Raw genomic sequence first — 25,235 nt, forward strand, 5'->3', positions numbered from 1 at the left:
GTTGGCGGGTTACAGAATAATATAACAAGAGATAAATATTTCTTTATAGTAAACTCTTACAGAGAGCAATATAGTTAAAAAATTGAGAGTTACCCTGTGAATTTGAGAGTCCTCTTTTACTTTATCTAAGAAATGATGAGTGTAGCTATGTGAAGGTCAGGACCACCCCGCCCTTACCTACCTCACCTTACCTTACCTTCACTCTCACTTGTACTGACACAGCCGGTCTTGCAGGTATCATCAAGAGATAATACTAAATTTGTACCTATCTTGTTTGCCGTCATTGCCTAACATTCTGAAGAACATAGGAGGCACAAATGTGCAAGACCACCATATAGCTATATAAACATATGTTCTTTCATGATCATGGTAACAAAGAATAATGGAGATTTGCTTGCAAATGACTTGCTCTTTGGTGCAGTGACTATATAGATCTGTCCCTAAGTTATGATGTATTTTTTTTAACCACCTGTCATTCCACAGAAGTAGCTTCTTCCTAGAAGATAGTTTAAAAATCCATCAGGATTAGTTTTTCTACATTTACTGTATGCCTACAGAATTAGTATTACCATAATCTTTTCCAAACGTTAAGTAGTTCTGTGACATCGTAGTGCTACGCATCCAATTATCTGCTCAACTTCAGATTCATTTTGGATTGTTTTTTCCCCTTTTGAGAATATTTAGAACATTAACACAGCCAAAAGAGAAAACAAAAAGTAATCTCTTTCAATTTTTAAAATTAACTTTAATCTTCCAGCATCAAGAAGATCAGAAGGGGAGGATGGAAGTTTGGATCAGGACAGTAAGAAGGTAATGACCAGAAAGAACAAAAGGTGGTAGTTTACCTGAGTTTCTTGAGGGAACTGTTCTATAAAACCTGGTTATGTTTAAAGGTATTCTTTTATATAACTGAAATAAGCATTACTGATTTTAGGTCTTTACAAAAGACAGTTTCAGGAATATTTATTAAGCATAATGTCTCACCCAGAGTGTTTAGAATTTACATTTTTCAGTAAAGAAAGAAATAAGGATATTAAGATTAGCAACAATAAGTTTGTGGATTTTTACTCAGTCTCAATACATACACTGGTGATTCAGCTAAGGCTGTTGGACCTTTGCTTAGGGTGTGTTAACATACAAGAAAAATGTCATAACAGGTCAGTTGTAAGAACGTGACATAGCACATCTTCTAAAGTGGGGCATAGTGGACAACTTATGCAACAGAGAAACTATCCTCAGCCCAGATGAAAGTTAAAAGTTTTCAGTAGCTGTGACATCTAATGTGGAATCCTGTTATATAGTCAATTTCTATAATTTGATAAATGTTGGTACAGACTGTACTGAGTATAAACATGCAAGTTAGCAAGACTTCCCAGGCTGGTGAAGTAGGACATGCATTTGGATATTAAATCTTGGCTGATTTAATTGTTTTTTATTCATTTCAGCTAAAGACCAGTTGGCTTATTCTGAAAGGGGATATGGACACCAGAACTAATTCCCCAGATTCAGAAACTCGGTCCCTGTCTCTTACTCCCGGAACGGACAGAGAAAACTTCCAGAGAACACAGGAGGGTTCTACTGCCACATACTCCCGTGAGTACTGCATCTCGGGGCTGTCATAGCGGGCAAGAAGGAGTGTGACAAAGGAAGATGGCCCTGCTGTAGGCCTGTCCAAATTGTTCTCTAGTGCTTTATGCTTCATTTCCCTGTCATAGTTACGTATATTTTCCAGTTGTTTTAGCTATGTGGCTTGTAAGCATTCGGTACCTTTGGTTTTCAATATTGAAACTATTTTTAGTTTTCTATTAATGAAAGAATCATAGAATTGTTTGGGTTGGAAGGAACCTTAAAGATCATCTAGTTCCAACCCCTCTGCCATGAGCAGGGTCGCATCCCTGTAGACCAGGTTGCCCAAAGCCCCGTCCAGCCTGGCTTTGAATACTTTCAGGGATGGGGCATCCACAGCTTCTCTGGGCAACCTGTGCCAGTGCCTCACCACCCTCATAGTAAAGAATTTCTTCCTATTATCTAATCTAAATTGACCCTCGTTCAGTTTAAATTCATTCCCCCTTGTCCTATCACTACACTCCCTGACAAAGAGTCCCTCCCTAGTTTTTCTGTAGGCCCACCTTAGGTACTTGAAGACCACAATGAGGTCTCCACAGAGCCTTCTCTTCTCCAGGCTTAGAAACCTCAACACCCTCAGCCTGTCTTCATAGGAGAGCTGCTTCAGCCCTCTCATCATCTTTGTGCCCCTCTTCTGGACTGATTCTAATATGTTGATGTCCTCCTTATGTTTTGGGCACACCCCTCCTGGTGGGGTCTCACAAGAGCAGAGCAGAGGGGGAGAATCACCTCCCTCACCCTGCAGGCCACACTTTATCCCATGGTACTCTACCAAGCAGATCCCTGCAGGGTAAAGTCTGCTCTCACAAAGTCCAGTGTAACAAGCTTGCTGTGCTCCCTCCTTGCTGCTCTCAGGATCCTAAACTCTACCATTTCATGGTCACTGCAGACTTGGCTGCAGTGTTCATATACCGTAAGAAGCATTGCTTGTATAATGAAATTGTATTATCTCTCTGTAGAGGAGAATTTCTTTACAACAAAAACCTGCCCCTCATTAATACATAAAAGCACTTATCTATATGCTACCTATTAAAAAAAAAAAAACAAAAAACAAAAACAGGGTAGTAGTATCAAGCATATTTTTGACTTGTAGTAATTACTCCTTGATACAAATTGTCTTTTGAATATTAGTACAGCCATTTTTTCCATATCATGATAAAGCATAAGGATCACTAAACGTTTAACAGATAACTTGGACATTTCACTCCCTGTGTCCTCCACTTTATGTCATAAAACAGTAGAAGGTCATCTGGGGTGAAAAAGCTGGGGAAACAGTTTTCCAAAAGAATGTATCCAATGTGAGGCATGTCTGGCAGCAAGGCTAGGATGTCAGTCTTGTGGGCATTTTGGTAATGTGATAGCTGGCTCCATCAACTTCTATTAAGAAAATTATGGCTTAGCTATGCAAGAAAGAGGAAAAACAGATGATACAAAGCCTGTCACAAGGGTGTGACAAGATAAAAAAGAAAGGTTATTTTGGGTCATCAGTCTCACTAGTCTAACCTGAAGGGATTTGATTCCTTAGTCATCACCAGACATTGCATACATGTGCACAAGATGTTTTGTAGAAACTCCTGAGCAAGAAAAACCCAGGTCTGATCACTTCTCACACCAAACATCTATTATTTACAGTTACTAACATCTATAATTCATTAACACCTAAACAGTAACTTTTCTCCCTTTTGCACTTATGGTTGAGATTGGCCAGATCTTTAACCTGACATTTAGCCCTGTCTCTGTGGCATAGTCAGTGAGTATCAAAGAAAATAAACTTTTCAGATACAGGCTTGGTGCAAACAGTTACATACAGAATAGAACGGTTAGCAGTCATCTGACTGTGAATCTCTGGAAATGTGTCCAAACATTGTGCAGAGCCCTGCATTCGTTCATCTAGCCTCTGAGCAAACCAAAGAAGGGTATTCTGGTCTAGAAGATATTTAGTCACATTACTCTAGCTACATTCCCAGAAGAATATATCTAACATCAAAGTACTTATGTATGAGGCTTGTATAATTGGCAGGTATCTGGAGTGGAGCTTGCTTGTGTCCAGCCATGTTGAAGACTAAGTGACAGGGACAGCATCTCCTTACATCCACCTGCATAAATGTGTCTTGTTTCTATACGTGTAGGTTTTTTATAGTTTATTGTTTACCATTAATCATTATTTTAACTTCACATATTTATGAAGTTAAATATCTAACAAGGAGTGTAACTCCTGCTGTTAATGTGTGCCTGATGTGCAGAAAAACAGCCTCAGAATATCCAGGTTAGAGTGAATGTCGTATTGGAAAAAGCAGGATCCGTGCCCATGCAGAGAGTATCTGATGTTCAGATAGTGCCTAATTAGAGAGACTGATTACTGTATCTTGATCAGTTACCCCAGAAAATTTGGGAAAATTTTCTATAAAAGTACAACTGCATTTGGATGTGATAATGAGCAGTAGGTGGCTTTTGCTGTTATTTTTATATTAAAAAAAAAAAAAGCAAAATAAAACATTTTTAATTTCACAAATAAGTTCATGGGAAACAGAGAAACAGAAACTAAGTGAAATGTTTTTTCCAGCTGGAGTCACTGGCTCTTTTCTTATTAGTATGTTCTGAGCTCTTTCAGCTTTATACACCTCTTGGGTTTTTTCCAGCCAGCCACACGATGTCGCTTGTGCCTGTAAATGTGGCTCAGTCCTGGCAGCCTGGGAGGCAACTCCTGAGCTTCTACGTACTAAAATGAATTGTGTTTGTTTTCAAACCATGATCTCTTCCTTAGTGTATTTTTCCCTTGTAACTGACAAATTTGGCAAAAGAACAAATCCCACTCACCTTCTCTGTAGCCAACAAATTTATATGCTCACAATTTATACCACTCCTTCGATGATGTTAGATCTTATTTCTAAAACATCTCTTACTTTTGTCTTCATTTTCCTAAATTAAAAGTCAATTTCATAAAGCCATTTTTCATATGATGAGCTTTCATTGCCCCAGTTATCCTGTAGACCATTGTTCTAGTGAAGTTAATTTAACCCACCTGAACAGAACATCCTTCCATGATGTCCTGTCACTACAATTATTTCCATATCTTGAAGGTATCAAGACAGCCATTTCCAACTTTTGTCATTTTTACACTTAGGTTAATAAGTGTATTTATAATGGTCACCTTGTTGCTGTATAACTATGCCTGTCTCCTTCCACATTGTTTCCAAATGATGAGCTCTGAGCTTAAATAGCAGAAGTTTGGGATATTTATTAGTCCCTAAGTACAATTTTCCCCATGAATTATTAAATTGCATCCCATTTCAACTACTTTTATGATTAAGATTTTCCCAGTTAATGATTGGGGAATCCTCCTCTATATTGGCAATTCTTTATACTTCTGTGTAGACAGCCAAGTTTATTAGCCCATTACTATTTTTGGTGTCCAGTTTATTAGTGAAAATATTAAGGAATTTCAACTTGACACCAGTTAATGCTGACGGTTCCCTCTCTAGTGAGAACAGCTCAGTTTTTACTATTTCTCACATTTCCTTTTTTCCCTACTGACCTTAAAATTCCTCTGATAAATTCCATCTTCTCCAGAAGCTTTAATTTCATCTTTGGCAACATATGGAACATTTAGATGAGATCCAATAAAATTTATTTTGCGTGGAAGTTGTTTCTCTTAGCAAAGAAAACTACCAGGGTACTATGACGCTGTCTCTAACTTTTATGTTACACCAATCAAAATCTACATGAATATAATTGATTTTCTGTTTACTTCTATGTTTTTATTTAGTCTTTCCTAACGTTTTCTGTTGCAAACTGATAAGTCCTGACTACCTTTTACCCTTCTCAAACACAAAAACTGCAATTGCTGTTCTCTAATGATGTAAGCAATTGGACTTCTAATCTTTTGTGAGCTTATTGGTTCCCTTGTTTAAGTACAGAGTGCTTTGAATTATGTTTCTGTCACAATTGTGATTCATTTGCATACCCTTATTGTATTAGCTTTTTCTATCATTGCTCCGTACTCTAAATTTGTTCCTAAAAGCTGAGGTGAAATAATCCTTTAGTCTTGGAGTCCTACCTAGGTTTCGTCTTGCGTACTGACACAGCATAACTCCCAGTGATCCCATTTCTTCTTTTCTTGTTCTCTTTTTGTTTGTGTAGCTGCAGAACCTTTTGCTATTTGTTTTAATATCATATTCAATGTTTAACTCAGTTTGACTCCTGGCAGTTCTCACTTTATCTCAGCACACTGTGAGCTCTTTGCTGATCCATCTTTTGTTTTTTCTTTCTATGTGGTTATTCCTAATAATCTCCTTAGGGTACTTATTAATCCATTGGGTCTGAATTCCCTTCCTTCATTCCCCTTTGGATACAAATTGCTAGCATTTTTGTCAGAAAGAACACTTGTACATTCAGTTCTTTGAGCTAAGTGACTTCTCTTAACTCTTTGCCTCAGTTTATCAGTTTCTTGTACTGAAATCAGTAGTGTTTACTACAGACACATTTCTTCATCTTCTGTTGAATTTAAAGTGATTCAACTTGCCACTTCTATGCAGCATTATTTTTATAAACCAAAACTAGTCTAAAACACTTCTTGTCCATTTACCAACAAAGAGAACACCCAAACTTTCTTATTAGCCTAGATATTAAAAGTTTTTTCACCATATTAGATCTACTTTGTTAATGGTAACCTCACTTTGTGAATTTAATCTATGCAGAACCTTTCTATTCAGTATTTATGCTCTCACTTATTTTCCTTTTTCCATTGCCATACTTTCATTTATGTTTGTTTTTGTTTTTGTTTTTTTCCACTTGAAGCAGTGTAAGTTTTAAAGAACTCAAAATGACTGTTTTTTTTTTGTTCGTTTGTTTGCTCCTAAGTGATAAGATACTAATCCTTCTAAGATGAGTAGTACTCAGTTATATTTCATCCTATGAATACAATATACATAGTTACCTTGCAATTGCTGTTTCTGGCTGTTGTCCTGATTTCTGTGTTCTACTAAGTTGTAAAGGACTTTACAAAAAATATTATCATGATATATATATCATGTCTTTTATAGGATTTCCATATTCTAAATCTGCTTCTCTACCTGGTTATGGAAGGAACGGCTTGCATCAGGTAGGTATACATTTAAACGCATTCTCCATGTAATAGGGTTTCATAAATAGGCAACTAGTTAAAAATCTACACAGCAGTAATGCTTCACAGTGTTTTGGCTATGAGCCCTGCCTGACAGATTCATATCTTATGAGGGTTACAGTTTGTCTGCCTGCAGAAGTAAGACTGAGTCTTTTCGTTTTGATTGCATGTGGATGAGCATTGGGAATCTTGATTCTTCTTCCAGAACCAAGGTCCAAAATGTACAAGCTGCATGTATTAACAGACCACAGTATAACTTGAAAGGGTTAAACCTTTCATTAGGCAAGTAATGATATTAGAGCAAAGGTGGAGCAGCCCATAACCTTTGCGTTTCTTAAACCACTTTATTTTTTAATTTTTTTTCCTTCTTGGTATGTGTATATATATACATGTAGTCATTATATAAGGCAGGAGGAAGCAAGGCAGAGAGAATGGCAGGAAGCAACCTAGAAAGCAAAATACATAACAAAATTATGATCAGATTAAGACTTAATAATTCTTTATTATGTATCTTTTTGTAATTCCTCAGGAAAAGTCCATCACTGATACTGTGGTCTCTCTCTCTCTCTGGCATTTGATATTTTGACTTCTCAGTTCATGTCTCATATTTTTTGGTAAAAACACAGTATGGTTAATGGTGATAAATTGGGAATACGTAGATACACTTGCATTTCAAAGATTGATTTGTGTCTAAATTATATGGATAAGACCTCATTCAAATTCCCTCCTTTCTCCAAAGATATGAAAGCTTCATAAGTATATAAGCAGGCCTAAACTTCTCCAGTGATTAGTTAAACTATAGGTTATTAGAAGGAGCTACAAGAAAGTAATTGTAAGAGTGCAGCTGAACTGATTTTTCTGTAGTTACTGTCCATCCTTTTGAGTTAATATTACAAGACTAATTGTGCCTGTGATATTTCAACTACCTGACTGCTTGAATTCCTCTCTAAAGAAACCAATGGCAACACTACTTGACGAAATTAGATTTATGAATATGAAAATGTTTGGATAAACCTGTCCCCACTTCAGAGTCAATAGCTTTTTTTCTGACTTTTCAGAATAACTGTTACCAGTAACCTGGACCAAGCAAAAGATCAACTTGCTCACAGCCTCTGCACTGTTGAGGAAACAAAGCCATCAGAAAGTATAGATGCAGTGTTTGCTGTACTTTTGCAGGCTTAAGTCATGTAATGTGATAGGAAAGCAGCAGATGGCAGCATTTGTCCCATATAAGGGGTGCAACCTCATCTCTGAAAATTTCAGGAAAGTTGAAAATGATCAAATCCTTTATATCAAATTCTTCTCAGAATGAAAGTGCTCTGTTTAGATTGAAGATTCATACCAGCTTTTTTGGTATGTTGTTTTTAATCAACTATCCCATTGGTGCATAATGCAATAAAACAAAAACAAACAATAAGGAGCCTTGCTGTTTGTTCTGAGCCTGGATATGCACATGGTGTATATGCTAGTGGAAAAAAAAATAATAATAATGCCTTTCTCCTGTAATAACTGTCATCGTCATAGCATTTTCCAGAAAAGAAAAAGACAATAGATCAAGCAAAGCTATGACACATATGGACAGTTCTCCCTGATCTTAGTGGCATCTGCAGTTGTGAAGCAGAAAACAGAATAAGACACACAGGTTTCAGTGCAGCATAAGTGATCAGGTCTCCTGGGATGACTGTCATAACAAGGCTGCATTGCAGGGGAAGGCATTTGAGGCTTACCTTCATGCCAGGTCTTCAAATGACAGTGGCCGATGGCTTTCTGACACCTTTCAACCTGATTGGAAGTTGCTAAGAATCAGAGCTTAAAAACATCCACAGGACTTAGGGGTGAGATGGGCTGATAAGACTGTGCAGTTGCTTCCCTGGATGACACCCAAGCACTAGCTTTCACTGGTCCATGGAAATTCACAGTGAAGACAGTACACTGCACCTGCACTACCTCCGAGTTTGATGCACACTTATTGAGACTCCATCCACTTCTACAAGCAAAGCTCCTTCTTTGCTCCTGTAGATTGATGGGTGTTGTGAGTGCTCTGAATACCCACTTAGAGCAATTAGGTCAATTCCTAATGAAACTTTGCTCTCTTTCTGTCTCATAAGGATCTGTATTTTGATTGTGCACAGTGGTGCAGTTTGGTTTATGGTGTATTTTGCTGTTACATTGCATTTTTTCTTCTCTTTTAGCCTGAAAATATGGGCCAATACGAAACAGACCAGGAGGCAAGCTGGGGGATGAAAGGTATATTGCAGTAGCATTTCCACTCCGCTTCATGTTTTCTTTCTTTGCAGGTGTTTGTTAACATCTTGCCAGAAGGGTTAATATTCTGGTATCTTCCCATGGTTCATGTGATAGTGATAGCTAGCTAGCTCAGTATCGTGTTCATCACAGAGAATCTTCTTTTTATCTGACTGAATATAAAGGCCTGACACCTGCATCACAAAGTGATGTTAACAATGTTGAGTTTATCCCAGTATTCTGAATATATGGCAACAGCCTCCATGATTCTCTTTGCTTAATAGTGGTGTTCTCATGTCAAAGAGAGGAAGAAACTTAAGCTAATTACTCCTTGAGCCATATCTGTTAAAAAGATAAAGTTCATTGTGCTTCTTGTTGGTTCTACAGTAGGGCTAAGATGTACAGCATTCAAAAAGCAGAATTACATTACATTAATTTATTTTATTACAGTTTAAGTGGACTGTATGCTTAATATGGAAATTGGGTTAGAATTTTCAAAAGTGATGAGCAATTTAGGAACATGCATCTTCTGATGGGGAAGAGTAGGGTGTTTTTTTCCAAGACACTTAATCTTGTTTTTTAAAGAGTCTTACTCCAATGCTACACTTCATGCCTCTGTGTTGATAAAAATATTTGTCTGAGTAATGGAGAGTATAGAGTTTGAAAAGTAGACTTATCTTTGATTTTAATTTTTTGACCATAAAAAGAAATATTTCTATGGAAACATGCTGGATGTCTTAGTAGCATTTAATCATTGATGTATATGAGAATAGATGAGCATACTGCAGTCATATCTATCAACACTGGCCTAGCTAGAATACTCTTGTGTTAATTTAGATGCAGGAGCACCCCACCCTACTCCCCCAAAAAATAAAACAATTGCTGTCATTATTTCCACTGGAGTCAGTCCAAGAGCAGGGTGTTGGCATCTTGGAACACTGTATTAACTTAATGATTTTTGTGTATGTTCACAAAATGACATGCCTGTAATAATCCGTATATTTTAACTGTTTTCAGTAAAGAACAATATGGGCGGGACTTTTGGATGACAGTCTGACTTAACTCTGCACAAAAGCCTCTAATAAAGAGAAATTCCCAATTTTGCCATATTCACAGGGTATCAAGAGATGGAGTTTCTGTAATAAACCTTTGATTTCAAGGACTGTTGCTTCAGTGTTTTAGGCATTGAGACCATTGGGGTCAAATGCTTACAATGCATGCAGTTATCCAACAGCTATTGAAAACTGTAAGAGAAATGTAGTAGGATAACAAATTATTAATGTACCTATATGTTCATAATGGTGACTTCAAAAGCAGCCTATAAATTCTAAACTGTGAACCTATTCTCATTCTCTTGCAGAATACAAGGTAAGAAGGGCTTTTCCAACACTGGAAGAACAATCAGATTCAGCACTTCCTAGCAAGGTTACATGTGCTTCTTTTTTTTTATTTATTTTATTTTGTTAATTTTGTCCCAGTGAAATATTTGTCAAATAAGGATGCAAGTATGTACCATTAATATTAGTAAGTTCCCCACACTGTCATTTCCACAAATCAGAATCAGATTTGGCTGGAGTTCATATGTTCTTGTCTTTTTAACAGATTTATCCTTATGAAACCCTTATTGTAACAAACCGAGTTCGTGTCAAATTGCCTAAGGATGTGGACAGGACCAGACTGGAGGTAGGAATGATATGTGCTTGATGGCTTTGCAAGTCTTTGTCCTGTCTGTTTACTGTCTGATGTATTCCTAAACCCAAGTTAAGTAACAGCAATGAAACAAGAGCAAAATAACACTATATATAGTATTTTATTTGAAAGCACCAGTATATCACAGAATCATAGAATGGTTTGCCTTGGAAGAAACCTTCAAGACCATCTAATTCCAACCCCCTGCCATAGGCAGGGATGCAACCCACTAGATCAGGTTCCCCAGGGCCTCATCCAACCCGGTCTTGAACACCTCCAGGGATGGTGCATCCACAGCTCTGGGCAAGTTGTTCCAATGAGTGAAGAATTTCCTCCTAACCTCTAATCTAAATCCTTCCTTTTTTAGTTTAAAACCATTCCCCCTTGTCCTGTCATTATCTGACTATATATATAAAAACTCTCCTAGAATAACCTGAGAATTACAAAATAAAGAGAAAAGCTCCAATTATCCTTCTAATGTATGGAACTATGTTACAGGTCTGTTATCTCATTCAGAATCCCCTTTTGGCTGTATGGTCTATGATCACATGAGAATGTACTATAAGTTTGCAGTAGCACCCACCTCTCTCAATGAGTAGTAATGTAAGCTGGAGAAATACAGATATTATAGAGGGGAGCTTTGTTTCCAAAGGCCAAATCCTGAAGTTATGTTCAGGCAAAATTCACAAAGTTAATTTTTTTGCCTGAGTAATGACAGGACTGAATAAATTATTAAGCTTTTGTACCTTTGTTTTAATTATTATTAATAAGAGAAATTTCAACGATAAATATGTGATTAACAATGTTGGACTTTGGGGAAGTTTTATATTTAAATAAATTTATAGTATTATTAACATGATAACATTATAAGAAATGAAGAAACATCATAAAGCAAACAAAAACAAAATTATATATAGAATTCTTAAACATACTGTATATTTTGGAAATGCTGTACGTTCCTTGAGTAGTTCAATGTGCTTGTTGCTTGATTACCCCACAAATGGTATGGGTTTGATTGTAAGGATAAGACAGCCTCAAAAGTGTTCTGTTTTAAGCCTGATATATAGCAAGGTATGAGATCCATAATAAAAAGCATAATGAATCCAGAAGAAGGAGCAGGGAGTTGGGAGGATACTCATCTGGACACATCTTATAAAGGATTCTTTTATGTACACATATATATGTTTGTGTATTTTTAAAAATTGCATCTTTGTTTAAAGACATCAGGCTTGTCTGAATACCAAATGCAGCTCCAGCTTGCTTTTTTAAGACAACATATAGTTTGCTTTGGATGGATCATGCACGTCCCGACTGCCATTATCAATAACTCATACACTCTCCTCAGCTGCGGCTGCTGTTTGTTTAACATTAGAGTTGCTCAGTCTGCTTCACCCCAGGTGCAGCTCTGTGCCTGATGGCTCAAGAAGCACAACCACTTCAAAGATCTCACAGAGGTTTGCAAAAGAACAATAAACAAGGTCTGCTTCAAACCTGCAGCAGAAAAGCGATAAGGGGACCAGACTGATCTGCTGATTGTTGCACTATGTTAAACATGTGTGTCTGCAAATGACCCTTTTGTAGACCATCTTACGTTTATTAGGGATTGGTAGGTGTGTTTTTGTTTTTTAACAATTAAATTAGCAACATTTTAAAAGGATTATAACTACTGGAAAAACAGAGACAGCAGCTCATCTATGCATTCAAACCATATGTAGAGTTGAGTGACGGGATTAAACTGTTGCCTTCCCTTGCCAGCCTCTTCTTCTCTTCTCTGTCCCACTCTTTTGTGTTAAAGGATTGCTAGAAATAAGTAGCTTTGGGTAGAAAAGCAGTTTGTCATTATTTCCTCTTGTGGCAGAAGAAGATTGTAACTTGGTTGCTGACTTGTGCATTCAGTGGATTTCAAGGTTGGGCAAGACCCAGGACTTTGGGAGCCCAAGAGTACGTGGGTTTATAGGTTTTCACAGGAACAGGCAGAGATTAGACACACATGCACATTCATATACACAGTCCATTAGTAGAGGATCCAATTAGCATTTTTTTATATCCTTAAGATTTTGGAGGCAACACTGTGAATACTGAAAGTAAGCATTAAGGTTAGATTTCTAACCATTTCTTAAGCTATGTGTCACTTTCACTAAAAAGTGTGATTCGATGCTCACAAATCTCCAGGAGACAAGTGCTCCCTCCGAGCAGAATGGGCTGCCAGCTTCTGTTTTCATCCTGCAAAGCCAATTCACTCTTGAAGGGGCTGTATTTTGCCTGCAGAAGTGGTGAGGATGATAGCACTGCTAAGCCTGTGTATTATCCAAAATGTTGAGTCGTTTCTCTCGGAAAATACTTTCAGAGTCAATGTTCTAATATTATAGCTTTATTACCATCAGTTTCTCAGGCTAAAGTCTTACCTTGTTCTCACTGCTGCAAATGTGAACTAGCTCCTAGGTGCGATGGGTGGGGACAGGAGGATAGAGGTGGTGTTGGTGAAAGGATATGTTAGAATCATTGGTTTCAATTAACTGTCAAACTTGAAAGTGATCTTGCCTTGTCCTAAGGCAGTTAAAATCTTACACATCGTATCTCTGATTTCCTGGTCTGCTTAGTCACAGTAAGATCAGTAAATCTACATGAGCTAGATTTCTTTAAAAGCCCTTGCAAGTTGACTAGAAGCAAACTCCTCTTTGTGAAGCGGTGTTTGTTATGAACTTTGAATGATCCAGCATAGATGTCATGGAGCAGGCACTGTTCTTCTCTGATTCCTTATTACAAGGGAAGTTTCCTGTAGAGAATGTTCATATCACAAAAAGTGAACTCACATAAAAGGTATTAGCTCCTTGAGTCAGATTAAGGGAGGCAGCCATGAAAGTCTCTGCTAATGGTCAAGGACTGCAGGAGGGTGGGGTTTTAATGTTTGGTAGTGTTTGCCTATCTTTGCTCCCCTTGTGAGTATTTTTTAGATTACTTTTTGCATAAGAAATCTGTTTCAAGGCTTATAAATAATATTTTTTTTTCTAAAAATGCATATTTTTCTAAGCCTAAGAAGCATCTGGAGATTAGGAGGGCTCAACTTGTAATAAATCCTTTAAAATAATAGGAATTCTTTCTTCAAAACCACATATATGTAAACGTAGAAACACTCGGCATGTTTTTGTTTGATTGTTCTAACTCAGCAGTGAGGCAGAAGTAGTTCAGTTCTTTGTGCTCCTAGAGGAGATGCTTATGCCAACAGTGAGCTAATACACACAGCATTGAGAGTTAGTTATAATAAATGACATGCTGATTTTTAAATATATTACCAGCACTCTGATTTTGAATGAATAGCCTGGATCTTCTGATATAAGCTGTTTAGAAATGTGAGAAATTTACAAAAGATAAGGATTTGGCCCAGGATTTTTTAAGAAGTTTCTCTTTACCACGCTGCTTTTTATTCTAATGTTAGGTGAATGAAACAGCATTCCCACAAGCAGTTATAAGGGGAAATGGTGAAGAACAAGTTAATTTAGGTGATATAAACAGTAACACGGGACTGGATTATACAATGTGGGAGAAGAAAAGGAATTGCACCCTCACCATGTTTGCAGATAACACAGACTGGAGGGAGAGTAGTTGATACTCTACAGAGCAGCACTTTCATTCAAAGAGGCCTGGAGAGGACAGAGGAATGGGTCAACAGTGACCTCATGAAGTGCCACAAAGATAAACCAGAATTCTGGCTCTTGTGATGGAAAAACACCATAGAGAAACATAAGATGGGGAGCAGCTCTGCAGAAGGGTCCTGATGATAAGCTGAACGTGAGTCATCAGCACAATTTGGTAGTAAAGGGGTTATAGAGAAAACATGCCCATTTCAGATGTAGGCTCTGAAGGGTTGAGAGGCAGCAGTTATGAGTTGCAGGAAGGCCAGTTACAATTAAATATAAGGAAGAAGCTCCGCACTGGGAGAGTAAAGCCCTGGAACAGAGGTTGCCCATGAGGCTGAGGCAGCATTTAGAATTCAGCTGGACAAGGCCCTGAGTGATGTGATTAAAGTCAGCCCTACTCTGAAGACCTCCATAGCTCCTAAATTTGCTTATCATGATATATTCTGTGGAGACAAGGCCTTAATGTAAAGTAATCTAATCACAAAATAGGATTCTAGGTTACTTTTGCTGCAATAGCGTTGAAAAAATAAATACTTTGGTGCATTTGGAACATTTTATCGAAAGGTTCATTTTATTATGCAGAGGGTTAAATATTGATGTTCTGGGGCTAAGACATCACCTTTGGATGGTATAAATAAGCACATTCTTTACCTGCTCTTTTCTGAGTAGTGTTCCATGTGGTCTGTATTTTCTCCAACAGAAGTTAGGCCTATGGACACTTCTGAAAATACTTGTGCCACTTTTAAGCACTTGAATACCTTTTACAGTTTATTCCTTGGGCTCCTAAAAGAATGTGCTTGATATTTTTAGCTTACACTGGATATTGCTTGTCTGTTTTTGAGTATGGCTCATGCACAACCACATAGATTTATTTATTTTTCTCTGTAAGTTGCTTTTATCACAGAGGATAATATTTCTTTCCTGGTCACAGGCTGGTAGTTTTGAAAGTCAACATAGTTAGAGTCTTTTTTGGGAAGTCCATTTAGAAAACATCATTTAGTTTTTTCTTTTGATTTTCTTATCTTGATGCATCTTAGTTTCTCTAGCCTTTTCTTTTGAATGTCAGAGTTAAAAGCATTATTCATTCATGCCCATCCAATACAGTAGAAAATATATTATTCCACTTTTGTTTGAGCCTGTTCATTCTTTGCTTAACTGAAACAATTACTAAGGAAAAAAATATTCTGGAATGTCAAGTAGCAAACCTTCATCTGCCACCTTGTTCTCTTGTAAACAGAAATCAGAGATTTAAACATGGGTGCGGTCTTGTTTGAACAGAGCACTAACATTAATTCAAACATGCTTTTCCTCCTGAAACTGCTTGTCTGGATCTGTTTTGAGGATGAGATTTTTTCCACTAGTTTTTATTCAACAATTGCCCTGGGTTCAAGCCATTTGGGCTGCAACCATTTTAGGAATGGATTCCAGTAATTCAGTTTGAATTTATAACAGCCCCAGCTTGTAGATGTCATTCATACAAGTAATGTTGTATGTGCCACCTCCTCTAGAGCTTGGATGGGAAAAATCAAGGCAAAAGTGAAATATGAAGTGTTTTAACATGGGGAAGAGCAGTTTGTAGTTTGGAGCTGAATTTGAATTTTGAGTTCACTTCACAATGAAGCTCATAACCTGGTATGAAAAAGTGCAGTTCACTGACTTTAGTGGAACTTCACACTGTTTAACTTGCAAAACATTCATGTTGTGTTTCTTATTCTAAGCATATGCTTGTGTTGTGATCAGTGCTGGATGTCTCTATCAATTTTCAAAGTCCTTATGAAAGGAGCCATTGCAAAACAAAAGCACACATTAGAAATGACATAATATGTAATAGAGCTAATTCCTACCAGAGTGGAACCAGTGTAGAACTGAAGAGGGATCAGATGTGGAGAATGAGTATTGTGGATACACGAAAGCCCAAATTAAGGAAAACTGGAAAATCTGCTTTAGGAGCAAGGTATTTTGAACCTAAAGCAAGTGTATGTGGAAAGTTTCATGTTGACTTCAGTGTACTTTTTTTGGATAAGGCCCAAAGACCACAGACAGATCAGCAGAAACCAAACCTCTGAGCCCCAGGTGTGAGTCTGCGACAAATATCCAAGCAAGTGTTAGCACTAGTATCCATGAATACACAGTAAATAACTTTATTGGATTTTCCAGTTTAATAAACATCTATGTCTCCCTCTTCTAAGAAAACTGCACTTACATGTCTTAAATTTTTGAAACTCAAGATCTTCTATATATTTTCTTAATTTACTATGGATTCATAGTTTTAATTTTATTTATGAATCATTTTCTTAATGATATCCTTATCGGCAGTAAGTTGAAGACAATTACTTACATAAATGGCAGTATATAAAAGCTCATTTGGTTGAATGACAGAATGATGGGATAAGTTATCCTTAGAGATGTTCTTACACCACTTTATAGGTAATGTATTGATATCACTGATTGAAATACTTGGATCTTTTCAGCTTCTTGCATAATTACTCAAACAGGGAAAATATTGAATGTACTGTACTACTACAGAATATTTTGTATATGCATTCTTTCATGACAGGTTGAACTGTAAGTACCCCATAGTAGTGCTGTTCAGTGGAATGCAGATTCTCTGTGGAGTTTCATGATACTGTGAGATACTAAATGACATATATTCACAGATCCAGGAGCATTGTATGGATGCTAGGGATTACATTGGCATGTGATAGGGGTTTCAGACTCCCTTTCTTGCTGCGTCTGTTGTACTGCTCTTTCTGGGAGCCTTCCTGGGGACCCACATTGCAATGTGGAAGCAGAGAAGAAAAGGGGGTATACACCTCCTGCAAACACTTGATTGCACAAAGTGCCCCAACTCGTCAGTTTTGTGACTAAGTGCCATGTTCTAGCAAAACTGCAATTGCAGCACTTCCTACCTTATAAATATATAAGGCCCTTATAAATGGAGTTGCCCCAGTTCTCTCTTCATACTTTTAAAGTTCATGAGGTGGCAACTCCTGCCATTTCTTAACTTTCCTTTCCCCTATCATATAATCACTTAATAGTTTAAAATATTTATTAGGCATGAAGCTTAATTACTTGGTAGATGAGGATAACATTCAATATTCCCTTGGGAACATGGCACATGGCTAATTATAGCTTTGTAATGAGCCATGCAGTAGACTTAGAAGAAGCCTCTGAAAAGCCTTCTGAGCCCCTGCAGAGCAACAGAAAGAATGCAGAGGAGTGCTCATCTTGATGCTGCAAAATAAGGATTTAAAATTCAGTACATCAAGAGATTTTTTTCCAAAAACATATGTTTGGGCATCTGAAAGTGACATTTGGTCAAAATTCTAGAGAAATGGGAGAAGGGAATCGTGGGACAGGAGGGGGACAGGAGCGGAAGAAAGGAGAAAGGAACAGGCTATTATTTCAAATATATTCAGTTAAGATACGTCTAACATCCTAAATTTTAATATAGAAAGTAAGATTATATCCCATCAGTACAGTCTCTGCATTACCCTAAAGAACTAAAATTTGTTTACTTACAGAAATGCATATCCATGGTTAATTTTTTGGATAAATTCAAGTTTATTTTGAGTATTTTGCATTTTCAAGACTCTGGTAAAGATCCTTTAGCTTTTACTTCTAGATTTTGTGGAGCATAAGTTGGAAGTATTACAAGGACTCTGAACAAAAATTAATTGAATTGGACAACTATTTAAAATTACATTCTATACAACAGAGTGCACAGTAGCAAAGGCAATATAATGCTTAGCTGCAGTTTCCTATGTACATAAGGTAACAAAAACAAAAAGAGAAACAAGCCAGATGTTTTAAATAACCCCTAGGAATTAGGACTTTGATTTTTCTCGTCTTCAACTCATCAACTCCTGCCATCCTTTGTGTTGGTTCATTGGTTCAGTATTGACTTATGAGGAAGTATGATATCCTCTGAATTTCCTACATCAGCAACTTTTCACTTGAGGACTCCCATCCAATTACTGACACAGAATAAATGCAGTTGTGTAGCATGACCTGCTTACTACGGTACAGCTGTAAGTTAATTGCAATTTTTCCTTACTGTGACTTATTCACACTAATGCCATGTTCCTAAGTATTAGTTTTGAAGATCTCTGAATTACATTAAAAGCACGATTATTCTTGTGCAAAAGAAATCTCATTGAATTAAATAAACATTATAACTCTATTTACATGTAGAATGATTAGTGGCTTTTTAGCGTGCCACAGAAAAACAGAAACAAGCCTCGTTAATTTACAGCAAAAAGCGTCACTTCTTTCTGAGTTAACACAGTGTAGCAAGTATTTGAATGTGCAACTGATTACTTTTCTTCTGGGAGATTAAAATTGAGCACATATCTATACTGCTCATCTTAATGATCATGCTTAGTTGAACATGAGGATTTTCCATTTTAGTGGTTGCAAAGCAGTAGAGAGATTTAGCTCAGCCCTCTAGTTCTGTATATCATATCATTAAAGCATTTGCATTTAAATTCTTCTTGCATTTAATTCTATGTTTTAGGAGAGCTAGCTACATGATTACAGCAAAGGCATGGTTACCCTTTTCAGGCAGAACTGTGCCATATTTCAGATAACATGCAAGTGAGGAATTGCAGATATAGCACTTTGCTGAACTTGAATCTCACTGTCTTTTTCTCTTTTCCCATGCAAACTGACACAAAATGTTGTCCAGAAGAAAAGACTGAACGCTACTGACTTTATAAGGCTCCGATTAATATGATTTTATCGAAACAATGTGATGCAGTAGTCTTTTTCCAGTGTGATAACATTTAAATATATCCAAAATGTTGAATGTTGCAACCTTCCAATGGCTCCAGGTTAGCAGCCATTTCAGTGAAGAACCATATTTAAGTTATTTACATTATCTTTTACAAAGGCTTTCAGGCAGCATCATGTTAACATCACTATACAGCTTCCAAACTAAGCTAGTCTAAATACAGCCAGTTAGGATGTGTTCAGACAGGGGCCTTAGCCTTGTCCTGTGTACCTCTCCTCAGTGTCAGCACAGTGTACAACTTTGCCATTGAAGCAGAGCAGAGAAGTAGATTGGATTAAGCTGTCTGAATGTGTCCAAATTGTCACAAAGGGAGTTAGGAAGTGGTTCCTGGCATACTGTAAAACACCCAGACTTCCTTTGTAAACAAGGCCAACACTAGGGAAGGAAAAAAAAAAAAATTACTTCTGCTCATAACTTGGGCTTTTCATTTAATGACCCAATTATGCAGCATTAACATAGCTGGATATTTTAAGCTGATCCAATCATAAAAATAAAAAGTAAAAAACAAATCTGAAATCACATTCTTGGCCTCATACGTATTTTATCTCATACCTCAAGATGAATATCCTGCCCTATGAATAATTTTCAATTTCCCTTCTTTTGTTTGACTAATGAGAAAAGGCAATGCTTCTGCATGAGAGCATTTCAGCTAATACAAATTAATATTCAAATACCTAAGAAAAATCAGTCTAATATTTCTTAGCAGTCTATTTTCTCTGCCTTTGGGAAGAGCTTTAGGTCTGAAAGCTATAAGGTTTAAGAAAGTCCAACAACAGTGCAGACAAAATTTAACATCACACACATAAAGAAAAGTATGAACATAAGCTTCCCACACTGGCCTATTCCCATGGCGTTTAGACCCTTCAAGTATTTGTAGACATTTACCATATTTTCCCTTAGTCATCACTTGGCTACAATTTTACATACTTAGGCCTTTTAGTCTTTCCTCATAAATCAAACTCTGCACCCCATGATTATATTTGTTGTTTTTGTCTGAAATGTCACCAGTTTGATGACATCTTTCTGGGATCAAGGGTTATTCCAAAATCTGCAGACAGAACTGTAATCATCGCTACTGCTAGGGTTGGTCCCAAAGCCCATGATGCTTAAAAAAGGGATGGTGAAAATTTCTGAGATGCAGGAAAAACAGTGGGAATCATGCGACACTGGGCATAGATGGCTGTCCTCAGAGAGGGTTCAAACCAAAGAGGAAGTTTTCCTTTCTACAAGAATTAATTTTGCTTCCTACTAGAATTAAGTTTGAGTGTGGGTATTGCATTGATAGTGTAAAAAACTTTGCTGATATTGCAGTCTGGTAGCTTAGTCCTTGAGATGAGGTACAGTATATAGAGGAGACTTAGAAGCAAAAAGTAACTGCTTAGTAGAGCGGGAGGTAAAAATAAGAGAGCTCATCCCATCTCTATCTCTGCTACTAGTTGGTATTCTTGGACTGGAAACTCTCAGCTGCTTTTGGAGCAGGCTGCACCGAGAACTTCTATGAGGAAAAAAAAAAAAAGTTGCTGGTATAAAACCAAACTTTAGTAGAATTACAAAATTAGTGCATGCAAGGAATGAAAATGATGTCATCTGCATATAAGCAGGAGTAGAGAGCATATCTAATTTTTATTGGCTTGGATAGATGCATGTGGACTCAAAGCTCATTAACTCTGAGGGCAGAGCAAAATGATAAATGTGAAAGTTCTGCCTTGGAGAGGAAAGGAGGAATTGCAGAGCTTTTTTTTTGAGGTTGGTGGCAAGGTAGTGAGCTGTAGCAAGTATTCAGCACCTTGCAGAAAGGACCTGTGGCCTGATGTAGCATGTACAGTTTTTCTTTCAGTGTTGAAATAGATCTGATGAGACTATAGCAATTCCTAGGAAAAAATCTTATAACATAATTCAGGAAAAAAAAAAAAAAAAAAAAGGAGCAATTATTCTTTTTAAAATCATAGTTTACTATGGTTTTGAATAATGGTCACTGGATTTACTGGATTTACCTGCAAGGTACAAGCTTTCTGATTTTCTTTTGGAATATGAACTACAGTTTGTCACTGATTTCTCTTGAGCTGACATCTCAAGAGTTGCCCACAGTCTAGAAGCAAGATAAAACAAACTATGATACCTTTTGCTCATCCAAACTTTTTTTCCCAACCCCACAGCTCATAGACATGTTCCTTACTTTGAGAAAATAAGTTAAGCTTGCTATAATTTATCCACTAGGTTACCAGAAAAATACAACAAAGTTAGTGGAGGCTGAAGTTTCTTTTTCTTTCCAAACACAGTAGAATTAAATTCTGTCAGTGAGAGATTTTTTCTAAAATACATTGTCAGATGTTGCTTATTTCCATGTGAAACAGGATCTTCTCTGCCAAATATGCATGGCGTATTTGTTCCATGCTATGCGTAGTGCTTATGTTGGGTTGCTATCATTGGTCAAATGAAGAATGAAGGCTCACTTCCAAACTCTTAGTCAGTGTTGATTTGAAAATGTGGAATCTCAAGGCAAAAAAAATAGAAAGCCTGTCCTTTTTTAGGAAACCATAAGGGCCCACAATGACCATTCAAGGTAATTAGTCATACTTTGCAAACAAATTCATTAATTTTCCATGTGTAATTTACATTAAAAAGACAAATTCAATGTTAATAAGTGGAAATCAAAATTTTGCTTTCAAATTTGTCAAAAAAAATTAGCTGTGTAAGATAGGGCCAGTGAGGTCATGTCCACCATAGTCAGATAAACCATCGTGGCATTATTAGGGCGCGTTAGCGTGGTCCCTGCCAGAATTTTGGATAATAGCAGAAAGGTTTCAAGGAAAGTCTTGTGGAAAATGAGAGGATGTGTTAAAAAAAAAATAATAAATTTGTAATTTTCATTGCAGTGAATCTGTCCCTTTTAGATGGTGTATGCTTAAGACAATGGAAACAGGACCTTGATTGATAGTACTAAAATGCTTGAATAAGGGTTAGCCCACAGTTATCAAAAGAATTTTGTATGCTTTTCATTTCTAATTCACACGTTTATCTTTTCAGCGTTTTCTGCAGGTATACTAGTAATTGTTAGGCAAACTTTGTATACATTCATTATTCTACCTCATTCCAATTCTTAAAATTGTTATTCTACCCTTTTTGTGTTTGTCTCATATATGAAAACATCAAATAAAAGCATAGTTCTTGGCATTTAAAAAAAGCTTTATCCAACTTGGGCTCCTGGTACAAGTCTATCCCCATGGATAATCACATTCTGGATTTAAGAATTTAGCAGTGTGCTCTCTCCTTTGTTACAAGGCTGCTATTAATGAACCAGTGTGATGTCCGTAGCTCTCATTAAAGATCAAGGCAAAACAAATCCAACTCTGAAATTACATTGTTATTAGTTTCTTTAAAGTCCAGGAGTCGCTTAAATTTGTCTCAGTGTGCTCTGTCATCGTGTACCATATATAAATACATCTTTTTCCTGATGACTGTAGCTTCCACTCAGTTGGAACTATATTGAAAAGATCTGTTTTTTCAAAAGTTGCTAGTGCTAACAATTTCACTTCCCAGCTGTTGTAAGCTGGTTTGGTTTTGATGTGTTTTCTTCCAGAATTTGGGAATTTAAATGTAAATACAAATGAATTATTTTGTGGTGTGTTTTAAAGCTTAGGAAGGGCAGAAATGTGCCTGTGTACAGAAGAGCTTAATGATACTTTTGTATTTTCATTTTCAAGAGGCATTTGTCCCCTGAAGAGTTCCAGGAAGTCTTCAAAATGAGCATTGAGGAATTTGATCGTCTGGCACTTTGGAAGCGGAATGACCTGAAGAAAAAGGCCCTGCTTTTCTAGTCCCTCATGGATAAATATGTGCTTAATCAAAAAAAAAAAAAAAAAAAAAAAAAAAAAAAAAAAAAAGTCTTGCCAGAACTATCACATGCACTTGCTGTTCAACCATTGTCCAGCTTCATTGTGTTAGTATGTGTCAGGGGAAACAGGACAGATTAGATGGCAATGCGTTGGAATACAGACAATTTGCTAAACTTGCATGACCAGCTGGTTTTGTCAGTAACTCCTGGTCCTATCCAGTTTACAACATGCAAAAATCTAGCTTTAAATTTATTGTTGCTTGCAGTTATTGCTTGATGCAAATCAAAATTCTGAAAGGAAGAGAAAAAGTGTGGCTGTGACAAAGGAAATACATCCAACATTTTGTTTCATTAAGTTTTACGATACAATTTTTATGAAATCAAGTAAGTAATTAATATAAAATTCACCAATGGGGGATCACATGCTATTGAAAATGTGGTAAAAGCCAAAGAAAAGCATGTCCACAAGCAATTATTGCAGCTTTTGTTTATGTGTGGTACTTTTTAAGAATGAAAGCAAAAATATGGAAGCACCTTAATTCTACTTCTTATACTTTAGACACAGCCTACTCTCTAAAAGGCCGTATTTGTCTAAATGGTAACTAGCTATCTTTAATTACAGCACAAGAGTTTTTATTTTATTAAAAATATATTGTGACATAAAACACTTATAATAACAAAATGTATACAGAAACCTACTTAAAAATGTAGTCCCATTCATCAGGAAAACTGAAGCCTTATTACAAAACTGGCATAAGAATTTATTATGCTAGTAAACTGTGTTTTCCTACTATTTTAGGATGTTTGGGGGACTTTTTTTTTTACATTTCATGCTGATAAAAATGCCATGTAATCTTAATTATATGTAGATAGATATCTATCTATAAGAGATTTTTTTTTTCATTAATATATGTTCTAAGTAAAGACATTTTTACTTGCTCCACTATCTGGCTTATCATGATAAGCCATGAGAACTGTAATAGCAATTGGTAGGTGTGAAAATGGAACAGTTCAGCATAAAATGTAACAAAAAAAAAAGCTTGGTGTGCTCTATCAATAGTCTATCAAATTATAATCAAATATATGAAACCCTCATGCATTACTATTTGCATGTTTCTGTACAAGTCAATTAAAAAAAAAAAAAATATGTGATACCGGTGCAGTACCTTGAAACTATCTTAATTAACAAAGCTAACAAAATCAAGCATTTGATATGAGCGTTAGATCTTATTATCTCTTCCAGCTGAAAGACTGTATTAAATTTAATAATTTCATATGGTCACAAGTATGGTTGCTGACAAAGAATGTTTTAAAGTGAGTTGCTAGTTTTGTGTGATACTAAAAGAGCATTACAAAAGTACATTTTTCAGCCATGTGTCAGTATTCTGCATTTTTACTGCCTTGAATGTTTGTACTCACTTCCTATTTCACTATGTCTTTTTGCCATTTCCTTGAAGTAACTGGTTAATATATGCACTACTACACACTGTTTCAACTCTCCCAGCATCAGAAAAATACATAGCATTGAACATGCCTTCTTCCAATAACTTCAAAATCCATGCTGTTGGAAATAAATATTTTCTCATGACCTAAATGTTTTGTCTGATGATACAAATGTTTAAAAAAATCATTAAAACAAAGACATAACTGGATGACTATACTAATATGTGTGTATAATTTTTTGATTGTATTGCTGTTCTGGATAGGTTCTTCCAATAATATTTATGTTACTAATATGTAATTTCTGTTAGATTTGTTCAACGAGGAGAAAAGATATCTTTTATTGTGAAGTATACCTCTGAATATCAATTTACTGCAAAGTTTGTCATGATTTAAATGATCCATCTAGCAATGGGCATACCTCACCAGGCAAGAGCTGCTTTACTGGGGTGTTCAGTGTATACAGCCATAAGCTAGTCTTAATTGAGAGCTCCTGAACTCAACTAGGGATGCAGGCAGCATCCTTAATGCTTTTCAACCTCAGAATAGTTTGTTACGTGTTGCATATTTGTGAGACCTTGCTGCACACTGAAATTGACCAATGCAGAATGTGACCAGCAATCTGTGATACAGATCGGGTTTAACATGGATCTTTGTAAATAACATGAAAATTGCTTAACCACGGCAGTTACTGTACCAGTGCAAGGAAAATGTGCATAGCTAATCAACACGTGATTGAGAGCTCCACATTGCTGTATTGAGTTACACAGATCTATGGCAGATGACATGTGAGGACAATCAAAGCATGTGAGCTCTGTTTGGCCCATTTATGCTGTTTGGAGCCAGTTA

General features: G+C 36.6%; 1 protein-coding gene across 14 annotated transcripts in view; it reads left to right on the forward strand.

Moving 5' to 3' along the window:
* Window positions 1-24,598, forward strand: part of ABLIM2 (actin binding LIM protein family member 2) — a 139,348-nt gene extending 114,750 nt beyond the window's left edge. For all 14 annotated transcript variants that reach the window (XM_068679801.1, XM_068679803.1, XM_068679806.1 and 11 more), the window contains 7 exons: window positions 758-810; window positions 1,446-1,593; window positions 6,669-6,727; window positions 8,941-8,995; window positions 10,353-10,417; window positions 10,595-10,675; window positions 22,816-24,598. In XM_068679801.1, coding sequence (XP_068535902.1) covers window positions 758-810; window positions 1,446-1,593; window positions 6,669-6,727; window positions 8,941-8,995; window positions 10,353-10,417; window positions 10,595-10,675; window positions 22,816-22,929 — 575 coding nt within the window. In that variant the 3' untranslated portion in view covers window positions 22,930-24,598. The remainder of the gene's footprint in view (window positions 1-757; window positions 811-1,445; window positions 1,594-6,668; window positions 6,728-8,940; window positions 8,996-10,352; window positions 10,418-10,594; window positions 10,676-22,815) is intronic.
* The last annotated feature ends 637 nt before the right edge of the window (window positions 24,599-25,235 follow it).

This window comes from Anas acuta, chromosome 4 (assembly GCF_963932015.1).
Source record: "Anas acuta chromosome 4, bAnaAcu1.1, whole genome shotgun sequence".
NCBI lineage: Eukaryota > Metazoa > Chordata > Aves > Anseriformes > Anatidae > Anas > Anas acuta.